Source organism: Uloborus diversus, unplaced genomic scaffold (assembly GCF_026930045.1).
Source record: "Uloborus diversus isolate 005 unplaced genomic scaffold, Udiv.v.3.1 scaffold_1322, whole genome shotgun sequence".
NCBI lineage: Eukaryota > Metazoa > Arthropoda > Arachnida > Araneae > Uloboridae > Uloborus > Uloborus diversus.
Window position 1 is genome coordinate 35,873 of NW_026558013.1, and position 15,829 is coordinate 51,701.

Below are 15,829 nucleotides of genomic sequence, written 5' to 3' on the forward strand. Positions count from 1 at the left end.
TTTTGAGTCATTCAAAGTTACATTAAAACTAATTATCAATAACTTTTCAAAAAAGTTGGTGCATAATTAGAAAAGGTATCCACGTTAAAAAATAAATTCTTCTTTTGAAGTTAAAAAATCATGCGTTTCCGATTTTTTTGCAGAATAGTAAGGACATGAATAAGTTGGAATTTGTGTCTTGTTTTCCTGGGTGAAAATAATTACCATTAGTTCAGTTCAAATTTCAGATTCTTTAAGATCATCAAAGTATGATACATTTAAATGCTTCAAAGAGCATAAAAATCTTATGCAACATTTTAAGTTTCTAATGGACTAAACATTTATGAAAACAGGAAATAAATACATAATTGAATGGTCAGATGGGGCAACATTGGATGTGACTTTTTTTTTTTTTTTTTTTTTCAAAATTGGTTTTCCAATGAAATAATGTTTTTAGTTCACTAAAAAATGAATTTGGGTTCATCTTCATCTTTTGCAGAAAAACATTTGTTACAGTGGAGCAACATTGGATGTGACATTTTCTTGGCAGCTATTCAATTTAATTGCACTTACAAAAAACGCTCTCCTATAAAAATTTTATTTTGTAGCATCCAATGCTGTTCCAGTCAACCTTTCAATTATTGTAGGAAAAGGGGGGGGGACAAAGATATAAATATGTGCATAACACCATCCAGTTTATGATTATCAACTTATCAATAAATTGATTTACATTTTAAAAAATTACACACCTCTTGCTAGTTGATTTCTGCAAGCTCTAAGTGTCTGGAAAAGTCCAAAGCCATCAATAACAACAATAACGGTTGAAAATACAATAACAAGCTCGTCCGGCTAAAAGCAAAAAAAAAAAATAGTTTGCTCAAATATTTTTAAAATATAAGGAGAATAAAGTAAAACTACCTTAATGCATGAATGTTTTTCAAAACACAAGAACAGAAATCAACAATAAATTTGAGCAGTGGAATGCTAAAATTAAAATTTGAGGAAACTGAAAATGCTTACTTTTCAATTAGGTAGTTCTTTCTTAAGATCAGATTTTTGCAAAATTTTTAATTTTTGTGCACTGATCTGTCTTTGAATTTTCTATTTATTTATTTATTGCTGTTTTTTTTCGGATTTTTATCTTTGTTGTGCTTTTTCCCTCTCTTATTTTTTGGGGTACGTGAGTGCAAAATACAATTCTTAGAAAATTATTGGTTTCATGAAGTATGAAATTAAATACAACAATGCAGAAATAAATACATTTTAGGACATCTTTTATGCTGAAAACATCGAGAATTTTACGAAGAGTTTGGTTTTTCTATCAAAACTGTTATGAAGGCGAGGATCTTGCCTTTGGACTTTAACATAAAAATAGAGACAAAAAATAAACATAGACTAGCCTCATAGTTCTCAAGATGTCCAGCCTTCGCAACCTACATTGATGCCATCACCATCAATTTTCCAAAAATTTATAGTAGAAATGAAATTACTTAAAATACACCACCAGCTCAGTTATTCCATCCGCGGACTGCAGTTTCGTGCTTTTTAACACTCATCAGCCCGGAATAGGAATCACGTGAGCTGGAGGCGAAAAATCTCTTAAGGGAGCCAAGAGAGCCAAACAAACTGGTAGCCTAATGTAGAATTAGCATACCAGATGAGTGACCACAGCAATGGTGCGGTTCAACTCAAAGATTGATGGCAAAGCATGGTATTTTGTAGTAAGTTACACTAAAAAATTCCTTTGTAACTTACTACAAAGAAATGAAGTTAGTTTTCAACTTTGAATTTTCTGAAATTATCACTTTAAAAGAATTTTTCTATTTAGATTTATAACATCTTCTGTTAAAACAAGAAGAACTATTAATTATGATTCTGAGATATATTAAGCAGAAGATAATAAAAATTTGACAAACATTTAAATAATTTATTTTCAGTAATGTTATTTTAATTAAATTTTTTTACACATTTCCCATAAATTCAAATTTAATCTAGTATGTACCTGATCTGAATAATTAGAAAAGTGCAATGGAACATGAGTCTTGCAGCGTAGATGTCCAACAGGTTCTTCGTGCAGCTTCTGAGACAGAAGTAAATCAGCATTCTGCAGAAAAATTCATTGTTTGAATGTGAATATACCAATAAAGTAAAACGATTAACAATTACTTTAAAGCTATCAGTAAAACTGCTAAAAGCATCAGTAAAACTGCATTTGAAAATGAAATCAAGTTTACAGTAAAAAATTTCATAAGCATTCAAGGACTCAAAAAATAGCAGAAAAAAGTTGTTAAAAAAAAAAAAACGAGCTGATGTGTGCCTCATATGACTTCCTTTTACTCCAATTTAATATCTTTTTCCCATCATTGGCAATTTTAACGTGATTCAATAGTTTATTCTCTAAATATCACCAACAGTGGCCAAATTGAAACCAAATTAAAAAGAAAAAATCGCCAAATTTGTCACCAACCTGGCGACCAAAAGACTGGCTTTTTTATTAAAAACGAGCTGATGTGTGCATCACATGACTTCCTTTTACTCCAATATAATGTCATTTCTACATTATTGGCAATTTTAATGTGATTCAATTTACTCTCTAAATATCACCAACAGTGGTCAACTTAAAACCAGATTTTTAAAAAAATCGCCAAATTTGTTGCCAAGTTGGGGACCAAAAGACTGGCGATAAATCGCCAAGTGTCCGCCAAATTGTAACACCACTTGAGTTTACATCGAAATTAACAATGATTTCCCACCAAATACGGGCAAAAGACCCCCTTAGAAACACCCGAATGCAACCAAAAGGGGGGGGGTGCACCCCACTAGGAGTCTAGGTACCAAATTTCAACTTTCTAGGACATACCGTTCTTGAGTTATGCAACATACATACGCACATACGCATATCCGCACATACATACAGACGTCACGAGACAATTCGTTGTAATTAACTTGGGAATCGTTATTATGGATATTTCGCGTGTCTATAGATTCTTAGGCACTTATCCATGTGTGGTCGAGTGGAAAAAAAAAACTCAATATTCATTTGGGGGTTAGTAAAATAGAAGTTAGGGTCGATTTTTGAGTGAAAATTTTTTCGTGAATACAATACTTCCTTTTTTGTAAAAGGAAGTAATAAAAACAAGTTTACAGTAAAAAATTTCATAAGCATTCAAGGACTAAAAAGTAGCAGAAAAAAGTTGTTCAAAAAAAAAAAGAGGGAGAGGATCATAAGCAAGGGTGTGCAATTCTAGAAGAATCATAGAGGAAAAAAAATGTGACTAACCATGAAGACAGGAGAAGAAGAAAGGTAAATTAAAATATTAGGATCTGCATATTATCGCAATCACCTTTATACCCATTGCCAAATTTTAAAATTGTATTTAACTGGTAAATATACATCAATGGCATTAATATCAATTCTATGATTAATACTTAACAAAAATTTAATGTAAATAAAAATACCTTTTTTTAGTTGTTCAAAACAAACTTTTCAAACCAGTGAGACAAACTAATGCCTAAATGATTGGTTTAACAGGTAAGCTTCCATACGCTCAGGTATTTTTTGATACAGACATCTGTTTCGTGGAAGGCAAACGAGCAGCTGTGGCATCGCATGACTTCCTTTTACTCCAATTTAATATCATTTTCCCATCATTGGCGATTTTAATGTGATTCAATAGTTTACTCTCTAAATATCACCACCAGTGGCCAAATCAAAATCAGATTTTTAAAAAAAAATCGCCAAATTTAACGCCAAGTTGGTGACAAAACTTGGCCACCAAAAGACTGGCGATATATCGCCAAGTGTCTGCAAATTATAACACCATTTGAGTTTACATCGAAATTAACAATGATTTCCCCCCAAAAAGGAGCAAAAAACCCCTTTCGGAACATCCGAATGCAACCAAAAGGGAAGGTGCTCAACTAGACCCCATTAGGAGTCCACGTACCAAATTTAAACTTTCTAGGACATTCCGTTTTTGAGTTATGCGAGATACATACACACATACGCACATACATAAGTCACGAGAAATTAACTCAGGGATCGTCAAAATAGGTATTTCGGGTGTCTATACGTTCTTAGGCATATATCCACGTGTGGTCGAGTCAAAAAAAAAAAAAAACAACATTCATTCGGGGGTGAGCAAAATAGAAATTAAGGCTGATTTTTGAGTGAACATTTTTTCATGAATACAATACTTTCTTTATTGAGAAAGGAAGTAAAAAAGATTTGTGGCATAGTCCACTCATAATGATTTATTTATGAACTTGAAAAATACTTCATTTACTAGCAGTGATTTTAAAGGAAAGAAGCAAGAAAGCTTACCTCAGTATAGATTCTTATGAATCCAGAACTGAATCCTGCTATTATACATGTCCAATCAGGCCCACCTTGAAGGCTTCTGTAACATGCAAAATATTTCATTAAAATGTATACAATATCTGTACTTAACATTTTTCATCTGGATTTCAAACTTTTACTTATTTTTTGTAAAACCTAGTAAGTTTTGTGAAATACACACCGTAGAAATATTATCCATCTAGCAAATTAACATGAAAATTGCTCGGATGATAAAGAAATGACAAAGTTTAGATTTTTTTATAGAAACACTAAAGACTGCGGGTCTATTTTGAGAGTTGAGATTTTTAAAAGAAAGCTGTAAAAGGCTGAAATCTAGGGAGATGGCCCTTTGGATATCAACCATGTTTTCAAGTTTTTGTCATACAGAAAGTGTTTTAGGCATCAGAATTAAAGGAAATCAGATGTTACAATTAATTACGGCAGAGATATTCCAGCGATGGTCAACAGAAAAGGTGTGATCCTAAAACATGATCATGAAAGACTCTAAAAACAAACCTTGGGAAAAAATAATGAATTGTGGTGTAAAAGGAGAAAAAAATGCTTCTTATAAGAAATAAAAGCTAAGAAGAGTACAGTAGACCCCCACTTTGTGCAGGTTTATTTTACGCAGTTCAAGATTTGATGTTTTTACTTTGATCTATGCAGATGAGTTTTGATTTTACGCTGAAATGGCATTGCAAACTGAGTACTGCAAACATCTTTCAAAATCAAAACTCTAGAGAGTGCCGACACCATTCAATAAAGAACACAATAAAGAATGGTGTCCAAATAAGCGAGCTTGTGCATTTTTTCAGTGATTGGTTTCAGAACTCTTTCTTTTAAAAAATAAAGTAAATAGATTCACAATTCAAAGCTCACTGGAAAAGAGCTTTTAGAAGTGGAAAAGGGGACAAAATTGACAAAGATACTGATGTTGATAAAACACAAACAAAATTTGAAAGTTTTGAGACATTCCTTGACAATCGCAAATGATCTTTCTAATTTGTTAGTGAAGGAAGATCTCACCATTGAAGTAATGCAAGAAACCATGGATGGGTTAAAGCACCACAAATATTTGCAGCAAAAATAATATATGACAGCCAAACACACTCTCATAACCAGCTATTTCTAAAAACAGTACATTTTCTACATACACGTCGGTCTTATGTATTAAAAAAGTTATGCTTTTAGTTTATTACATAATTATCAATTACTAGTTTGAAGTTTTTTTTATCCCGAGAACCTAAGACCTAGTTTAACACTAACACTAATTCTTCATTTACGTGATTTTGATTCTGTGGGACGTACCCCCCCCCCCCCCCGTAAAAACGAGGGCTCACAGCAACAGTTCTCAACCTGGGAAGCCCCAACCCTTTAGGCGGCATAGAATTATTTGAAGGGGATGTGAGGGTACATCAGATAAAATAAAAAATGAAACAAACAATCAATTAGATGGCGAACGTGCAAGCACGGGCGCAGCCAAGATTCCCGTTAGGGAGGGGTAAGCATAGGCGTAACAAACTAGTGGATTTTAATTACTCCCCCCCCCCGTACAGACATTGGAAATTGCTTGAAATTATAGTCCTCCTCTCAACCTAAAAAAAAGCTTTTGTGCTATTTTTGTTCAGATGAGGGCAGAAAAATTGGTAATGTGACCCTCCCCGGGAATTTTTCAGGATTGAAGTCCTAAAATTGCAATTGTCAACTTTCTTTGGTGACATTGGGAAAGGGCGCAGGAGCCGGAGGTTCTCCCCAAAGGAGGGGCAGTTGCCCCTAGGGGAGGCATTTGCAGGGAAAGGCAGTTGCCCCTCCCTGTCTCCCCTCCCCCTCTGGCTATGCTCATGCATGCAAACCAACCTCACCTGGATCCTAAATTAACTCAAAAAATTGTATTTACTTTTTTGCATCTTGGATTTCCGATATTCTAGTAATAATCTGTTTAAAATATAGTATTGTGAAGTCAAGTTAAATTTTACGTGTGAAATTATCTGGATTTTTTGCCCCCTACAAGTTTTAGCTATTTTTTCAGCTTCAGTTTCCTACTACACTGTTTGTATTAACCACCTGTGGGGGTGATGTGACCTCAAAACTGTATTAACTACATGTGTGGGGGGGAGACCTCATGTCTGCGTTCAAAGGGTGGCAAAGAGCATGAAAGATTGAGATCCCATTGTTCTACTGTATATCAACTATTGCACTAATCAGAGAGCCTCTCATAATAGATAGCATCAACATTGACATGATGGACCTCGTGAGTTGTGCTTATGAATTTTTAGAGATAATATTGTTTTTTAAGAGACGATTTTTACCTTCCCTATTTCAAGCAACAAGGAAAAGATTGCTTTCTGTAGATGTAAGATTTTGAAAACGTAAGTCTTTTATTTTAATACATAATTTCATAATGGACATTTAAATCAAAAATGATTTTAAAATATAAAACTTCCAAAACAAATACAAAAAATACTTGAGATCAGTATAGTATCTGAATATGGTAAACACCCTTTATAGCAGCACTCAATGTCAACCATTTTTGAAGCTACCCGTCATGTTAATCATGCAATAATTTCAATCTGCAATTAAAATTAAGCTTTCCATTTAGAATTAACAAAATAAATTTCGAATTTTATTTGTGTGAGGGAATAACAGTTTCCTATTTCAAAAAAAAAGAAAAAAACTGAAATTGTATAACATTACTCAAAAAATACCTTTTTTGAGAAGCAAGAGGAAGGCACAAAATACTTGTGACAGTCTCATCTCTAGAATAAAGAATGACACTTAAAACAGATATTTTAAGGAAATAAACTGATTTCTTACACATAACTTTCAGTAATTGCTTTAAAGAAACTTACTAATTTATTTAAATGCGAAAATGTAAATACAAATCACACATAAATAGGAACCATAGGAAAAGTGTAATAATGAAAACTATTCAAGTAAGTAGCAATCAAAAGAGCAAAACATGTTTTTGATACACACAGGGTTTATACTCAATTTAGATAAAAAAAATTCCATGACTTTTCCAAGACTTTTTCATGACCTCATAAAACATTTCATGACCCTTGTTACATGAAGAGAATAGTACTATTTAATGTCAAACTTGACATTTTTTTCGGAAATGGGCATTAAAAAAACTTTTACATGAGTGCCATTACCTCATTGGAGCACATACTTGTGACTGAAAAAATATCAGTGCATACTACTGAAAGTAATAAATTATTCTTATTTGTCTTCATCACATAAATTCAAGTAAAATAAAAATATAATGAATGCGATACACTGATGTTTAAATATCTAATAATTATTTATTAAATAGGGCAGAATAGTAATGAATGGGATAAAAATTGAATAAGTTTAAAATAATAAATTTATTTCATAAAAAGATTGACCTTTGATGTTAATAATGCATCTAATCACTCATGTAACTGGAAAGCATATTCTTTCATTAAAGTAAAGCTACTTTTTACAGTAAATTCATTTTTCCAAACCAGATATTTCAGCTGGCTAAAAGGATCAGTTTTGCGAGCTATATGTTGGGCACTACTGTTTTAGAGTATTAGAATTCCTCTATTTCTATGTTCTATTGCCTGACTAAAGTCTTCATTTTAAAACCTTCAACATATCGAGATATATTCTGATAAATTTAACAATGAACTTTTTACAAGTAGTTGAAACGAACTCGGATGCAATTGAATTACACTTTTTCAGGGGGCGTGGCAAAATAAAGAAAGTGCGAGTCCACTACTACAGAATATAAAATATACCAAGTACTGAAAATAATGGTGGGTTCAAAATTAGTAATGCCCCAGTAGTAAGATCACATCACAAAAAAGGGTGAGCGGCTGTTACAGAAACGGATGAAATTGGATTCCAAAACTCGGATTTGTTTTTGAGATCGTTCAATTTATATGCAATATTACTAAATCACTCAATATTTCTAGCGCTCTTTTAGCAAATGTTGCTTTCTTACTGCCCAAGACATTCCATGACTTGAAATAAATTTCCATGACTTTTATGAAAATATTAATTTTATATGACTTTTCCAGGTCTGAAATTTGTTTATTTTTTTTTCCATGACTTTCCAGGATTTCCATGACCCGTACGAAACCTGTACACAATGTGCGACACAAAATGTTTGACACAATGTGTAATAATATATTTACAAAATATTCTGCATCCATCCATCTTGTATGCAATTATCAAACTGTGATCATATACAATAATGATGGATGTACAATATTGTAGATGGTTTGGGGGGGTTCATAACCCACATGATCTTCCTCCTCTATCGGCTCCTGACATCATCACTGTTCTCAACATCAACTTCAGTTGGCTAATATGGTCAACTAACACTACACAGCTTACTTCCCTCAATTTTCACAGAGCACTAACCCCAAGGAGACCCTCCTCCCCCTCCGCTCCAAAAAAAAAGGGTAGAAAAGCCAGCAAAAAAAAAAAAAACTCTAAAAATTCATACGGCCTGCCCCTTCCGCTCTTCTCATACAACACTAGCTTATGCTTATGATTTTTAAAATGGTACAATTAATTTGAAGAATAAGGAAAATTACAAAGAAAAATTAATGGTAATGGGGAACAATAATACATTGACAAGATTGTCCTGCATTTTTACCCGTGTTCATACAGTGGCGGATCTAGTCGATTATTTTGGGAGGGGCCATTCGAAATTTTTTAACAAACTTTCTTTGGATGTTCGTCCTAATGGTCATCTCTCAAACAGTGCCAGATTATCGATATTCCGGAAAATCACAGCCTCTACCTATCTTCAAGTTTTTATACTAAGTTTGAATGCTAAAATAACAACAGAAAGAGGATGAATTTATAAAAATTAAGATAAGGTTAATACCAAAAAATTCTTTGTGCAATTCATTGCTCTGAAGAAAAATATATCAATGTTTAGTTACCTTTTTGTGGCATTTGTGGAGGAGCATGGGAAAAAGGGACTATCCTCCTGAAAAATTTCGAAATTAAAGCCATAAAACGCAAATTTAGGCTCTCTTTAATCTCGTAAGCAATACATATACTTAGAGGACAGCAGCATTTAGAGATCCTTCAAGTGTCTCAAGTCGGCATCAAGAATTGATGTACACAAAATTTCAGAGATAAAGTTTTGTTTCGAGGAGAGGGATGTAATTTCTCTCCCAATCAAAACCTAAATTTCTTTTAAAGTAAAACATGTTAAATTATGTTATTTTCTCATTCTATTTTCTTTTTTTTTCTTTAAAAAAATTCCTACACCCTCAATGTTTTGGGAGGGGCCATGGCCCCTAAAGCCCCCCTCTAGATCCGCACCTGTGTTCATATGTGCCTCAGGCCTGTTCACACGTGCCTCTAGGGGCACACATGAACAACTTCAGACATTTTTTAAAAACACTATAAACTATAGAAATAATTTTTTTTTTAATCCCAAAAAAATGTATTCAATCATGGGGACACTTTTGCGTTTAGAAATAGATGATATTTTTTAAAAATAAAGAAATAAAAAAAATTGTTCAAATGTGCCCCTTTTCCCCTATATGTCACTGGGTTTGGCGAATACTTTTACCTAGTGAAAATAGAAATATTAACATTTATGTCACCGTTACCTTTGTTCCTTTTTATCTTATTTTACTTGATACAGTTATTTGGCGGACCATTTAACATTTTCATGGAGCTTTTAACATTTTCCTGTTCAGTTTGTAGAGAATTTTATTCTAACTTTTCAGGCTATTTTATGGATTGTTCTTTTAGTTAGAGGATTATTTTACATTTAACTGGCTTTGTATAATTATTTGGAAGATTATTTTTTATTTTAGTTAAACTTCTAGTCTTGTTTTGTTTTAAAGTTCATTAAAAGAGACAAAATAATGCATGGTATTGCCAAGTAATATCTATGTAGTTGGGATCAAATATGGTGACACTGAAAAGAATATAATCGGCAAGATTTAAAATGCTCCAACAGACAGAAATGTGTCAGTTTCTCTACAACCAAAAAGCATCCTTGTAACAAACAAACAGTTTTCTCACTTCTCGGTAGCCAACTTCCCTTCAAAAGAAGACACAAATTTTAGCTTCATCTCACTTTCTTCACTGGCATCCCATTTCGCTAAACAAGATAACAAAAGAAACATTTAAAACAAACTTCACTGCAACTCACAAAACTATCTAAGGACCAAAAACACTTACAAGTAAGAAAGACGGCATGTTGTCCATAGGCAAGAGCTAAAACATCAGCAGCAGGAGACAAAGATGAGACGCAATCTTGCAACCAGGACTGATCTTCCCTTTTCAACTTCACCGTCTCATTGCATTTTTCTTCAATTTGCTCATCAAAATCCCAACCACTGTTCCAATTCTCGGCAGAGTATTCATCTGAATAATTACACGAAGTATTAGATCCTTGGATTAAACAACAAATTTGTAGTGATGTAGTGATTTAAAATAAATTTGTATGATTTAAATTTTTAACATTGTCAGGCAGAACTAGTGTTTTTTATAGAGAAACAAGATACTTCCTTTCCCCCTCAATATACGAAGGAAAAAAAATTCCTATACAGGGGTGCTTCCTCTTCCCTACAGAATGGTGATGCACACTTGAAATCAAATCCCCTCTAAAATCACTTTTTCTACTCTAAAAATTTCAATGGCAAAATCTGAGTCATTACTCCTGATTTACATATTATCTCTGTGCTCCTGATTTATATATTATGCTGTCAAACGACAGGAGAAAATAGATACCAAACAACGTGATGTTTGGTATTTTGCTTATGCTAACTCAGGGAAGTTTTGAAACAGTCAAATTGGACCATTGGTCAGCGAGCATGGAAAATTAATTTGAAACAACTAGAGATTTTGAAAATGTTCTAAATAACTTTTTCCCAGAGCTTTTAATGATGACTGTCTTTTAACAGTTGATACAAGCACAGGGATGCACAGGAAAAATGCTGTAAAAAAGTAACAAAAGTAGCCTAAAAATTTCAAAGCAGTTGGAGAAGGCGATATTCACTCAGACTGCAGTGTTTGCTTCAATATACAGATCAATTCTTATCATCTTCACTGCTCAATTAAATAAATGAAAAGCAGTTTGATTTGACTTAGCTTAATTCGACAATGTTGACTGCATTTAGCCCTCTACCAATACGACTACTGTCGCGTTCAATGCAAAATGGTGAAAATGTTCTAGTCTCATGTCAGTTGAAAATCCCCTGTTTTAGAAAAAAACCACTAATTTGATTGTTATGCATCATTTTTGATTGAGATCTACAGCAATCAGAACATTTTTTCACTTTTCATAGTTAAGTCAATTCTATTTCCAGATCAGTTGTGCTAGCATTTTAAAACGTCCCTTGGAGCAAATTTGTGATGATGCAGCAACTTACTTCCATAAGGGAGCAAACTGTATTATCTTTTAACTATGCACAACTTGTAAATGTGAAAATTGGTTAATGAGACTTTAAATTGCATTCTGAGAGCCTATGCCATAATTTTGGGCAAAGTTTACTTATTGCATAATTCCAGTGTCTCTGATATCACTTTTCTCACAAAAAAAAATTTGACTGAGGCATTTTCACAAAGCAGAGTAGTTATGGAAGTATGCAACTGATTATTTACTTCCTTTAAAGCTATTTTACTCCTTTGAAATGTTTCAAGAATTGTAAATAAAAGTAACTCACTTATAAACAAAAAAATTACCGAAATACAAATAATTCAATTCTGTCATGTTATAAGATTTTCAGACATTTTTTTAAACTATAATGCTAGTTTGTTAAGAAACAGTAGCGGATTTTAGGGGGAGCCCAAGGGGCCCACCCTAAAATCCCCTACTTAATATGAAATTCTGCTCGTGCCCCCCCCCCCCCCTCCCTAAAGGATTAATTAATTTAACTTTTTTTTTTAATCGACTTCTCTTTTGCATTTTTTTCTATAGTAAATTAAAAAGAACACAAAACATACACATCATATTTTGAATAAAAGCATTTTTGTTTACTAGAAAAGTAATAATGGAGTCAGAGTCCCAGAGTGGCAGAATACGTTTAACTCACTGGTTTCGAATTCAAGGGAACGTATTGTCGCGATTCGTCCACTCTTTGATGGAATAAATAATTAACTTTTTTTTTAATGTGTGTAGGAGAACCTGAAAGAGTCATTTTGATAGAGGAACCTATTTGCAAAATAATAGATTCCTTTTTCAGCTTATAAAAAATGCTTATAAGAAATCATACGTTAGTTTCTTAGAAAAACCACAATTATTAATAGAAATGGCATGTAGTATCAATATGTTATCTAAACTGTACCATGGCTTTAGAACAAATCAGCCACTGCTTTAAAATTCACACACAGAACTAGTTTCTGAATTCTTCAATAAAATTTATATGTTGTGAAATTATGATTTTCTTAATCAAATACAGTAGAACCTCTCAATAAAGGACACTAAGGGGACCGGACAACTTGTCCCTTAAATAGAGGTGTCCCTTCTTCGGAGGTAGATGAATTCACGCATGCTGCGCAAACTCAGTATAATTTCATAATAAACATAAACTAATAACATTTGAGATAAAGTATTGAAAATGTTTCTTACATATATATATATATATATACTAAATGAAACTCAAAGTATTCAAATTGGGAAAAAAAAAATTAAATTGTATCAAAAATTTTGTAGTCTCACAGTTTGTTAACTCATTTTCATTTATTATAATTTTTAATTAATGTGTTACATGTATTTGTTTGATGTCATGTAATTTACAATGCTAAAAACCGTGTGATCATAATTCAAATTTTCAATACAAAGCTTGTCGTGAGTAGTACACTATGTGTGGGGGCTGAGCCCACATGAAAAAAATTGATTAGAGGGAAAAGCGTGATGCAGGTCTCGGCAAGAATTTTAGAATACTTGTTTATTTGCATACTAATGTCAAGGAAAACTTTTGCTGGTTAATTTTTGGACAAAAAAAAAACCTTGAATTCCAATAAATTCAACATTTCTAATAGATTTATACATAATTTTTTTGAAATACATTTCTCTGTGACTGTCCCTTAAATGGAGTGTCCCTAAATGAGAGGCAAAAACATGGGGGTCCCTATTTAAAGGGACTGGGACCAGAAAAAGTGTCCCTTAAATAGAGGTGTCCCTTATTCAGAGGTGTCCCTTAAAAGAGGTACTACTGTAATATTTTATAGTTAAAATATAAATTAAATTAAAAAACTCAAATGCGGTATGGGTTTATTTATTAACCTTGCTTCTGTTATAATCATTATGACAATGTTCCTAATTCAAACTGCTCATTGTACAGGTATATAGCATCTCTGCTATTATATGGGTTTAGTATTTAATTGCCTTGAAACATTAAAGATGTTTGCCGTTAATATTCAAAGTATTATTAGTGCAGCATAATATTCATGTACTACTTAGAAGTAGATTCATTGACCTGAAGAAATCCTTAAAAAAAATAATAATAATAAAATCAAGCTGTGAAAACTATGTTATGAAACATTGAATGTGTGTGTGTTGGAGGGGGAGCTATTCAATTTCCCTGGCCCCCTTCCAAAAGATTTTTCTGCATCCACCTCTATTCAGAAATAAAATGGTTTAACCTTTTATTTCATTTAGAAAGTTTTTAAAAGCTATTTTAAATGCTGTTACACCTATCCCAATGATTTTGTCAAACCTGTCACAAACGTTTGTCACACCCGTCACACCAAATTTTCCCATAGAATAAATATTTGATCAAATTTAAACATTGTACTCCTATTCAGATCTGCAAACATTAGAACTTTGGAAAGTTTCATGCTTTTCCATGGAAAAATGCAGTTGCTATGGTAACTTAAGCGTCTTTTTTGTGACGGCATGACAGCGAGACCTTATAACTTTATTTATACTAAAAATTCTGTTAAATATTTTGTTAAGAAAAATTAAGTGTTCCAAACGATAGACAAATGTCACAAATAGTAACATACACACACACATACAAAGTTCTCCTGTTTTAAATAGTAATCCTGGGTGAATGAAAATACTATGTTTTAAATAGTAATCCTGGGCGAATGAAAATACTATGTTTTTCAAAATACAAGTTTGTTATATTACGTTAACTTTAGGCTCAAAAAATAAATAAACAAGTTACTTATATGAAAATTTTCTTCATATTTTCATAAACCTCATGTTATTAGCTTTAATTTGATGTATTACTTGTAGCAATAAAACAATTTTTAGATTTCAACCCTCATGTCCACTTTTTCGTGGAATTGCCCAGACATCAGAATCAGTTTAATACACTACAGCAAAAAACCTTAACCATATATTTTTTTAAAATTTATTTTTACTTTTTTGTAAAACAAATAAAAAATTCAGGCTATTTTAAAAATTTAGAATTTTTTAAAAAACAAGTAGCTGTACTAATGAATTGATAATAACTAAATTGAAGTTTAAGAAAACTAAAATGATTAATAAAAAAATTTAATTAAATAAGCCAATTTAAAGTAGCACAAGTAAAAACAAATTTTAATGTAAGGAAATTAAAAATTAGGACAATAGCATTAATGGTAAAAGCAGAAATGCAAAATTTAAGCTTAATGCAGGATGGAAGTTTAAGAAAAAAAAAGAAAGGATTCGCACTCTTTGCCTCCTTCTACCCCCATAGAAAATTTCCAGATGATGAGCCAGCTGTCATTTATAGAAACTCTCTTCTCATCCCTATAGAAACTTATATTTTTTAGAAGTTTTTATTGGGTATTATAATGTCCTTTTCTTGCTTTTTTTAACATGTAAGAAATTGTTTCAAAAAAAAAATAATAGTGATAGATTGAAATTAATGACTTAAAATCTGCATTTTGCTTGGTCCCGAACAATGCTGATTTGGGAGTTAAATGCATACCCCAACCTGGAACCTGAGGAATGATATAAACCAGTTGTTGAAAAAATCCCAAATGCTAAATTAATCCCCCCCCCCCAAAAAAAAAAAAAAAAAAAGCTTTCCAATATTTACTCTAACGTTTCTTTCGACACATCATTAAATGAGGCCAAAAAATGTTTGTCAAGGGTAAAGCATAAGAGGCTAAACATATGAAAAGTAATAGAAATAAATGATAAGTGGTTCGCTGACAACGTGTTCGTATTTACTAAGATTTTGTTAATGCAAATGCTTAAATTATTAGCAAGTTGAAAAATTAAGGGTTCCTTTTATTTGTATCGCTGTTGCGGTCGTATTCTGCAGAATATAAAACAATATCATTCAATGAACTATTCAATGAATTCTTAAAATAATTCAACATCATGTATCATTTTTCTCATGATAAAGCATTGATGGTTTTGAATGACGAAAACGAAACAAGTTAGAAACACAACAGAAAGCAAGGAGAGGGTTAATTCCAGAAATTGCAACCTGGATTTGCTGTTTCTTCTGTGAAAGTTAATGCAGCTTTTATTGCTCTAACATTAGCTAAACATGCACGTTTACTTAAATGACAAGACATTTTATATACGCGTAAAGAAATAAAAGTTTCACAGCAGACACATTTTGG

The 15,829-nt window shown here is 32.3% G+C and overlaps 1 protein-coding gene across 1 annotated transcript in view; it reads right to left on the minus strand.

The window, feature by feature from the left end:
- The window catches only part of LOC129232718 (rab3 GTPase-activating protein non-catalytic subunit-like), a gene marked incomplete at its 3' end in the record, with an annotated part of 51,673 nt that extends 35,852 nt beyond the window's left edge, over positions 1–15,821 (minus strand). The window contains exons 1-7 of the mRNA XM_054866832.1: positions 15,691–15,821; positions 10,499–10,684; positions 10,340–10,418; positions 7,024–7,074; positions 4,304–4,379; positions 1,982–2,083; positions 729–828 (exon numbers count right to left, since the gene is read on the minus strand). Coding sequence (XP_054722807.1) covers positions 729–828; positions 1,982–2,083; positions 4,304–4,379; positions 7,024–7,074; positions 10,340–10,418; positions 10,499–10,684; positions 15,691–15,781 — 685 coding nt within the window. The remainder of the gene's footprint in view (positions 1–728; positions 829–1,981; positions 2,084–4,303; positions 4,380–7,023; positions 7,075–10,339; positions 10,419–10,498; positions 10,685–15,690) is intronic.
- Positions 15,822–15,829: the final 8 nt, after the last annotated feature.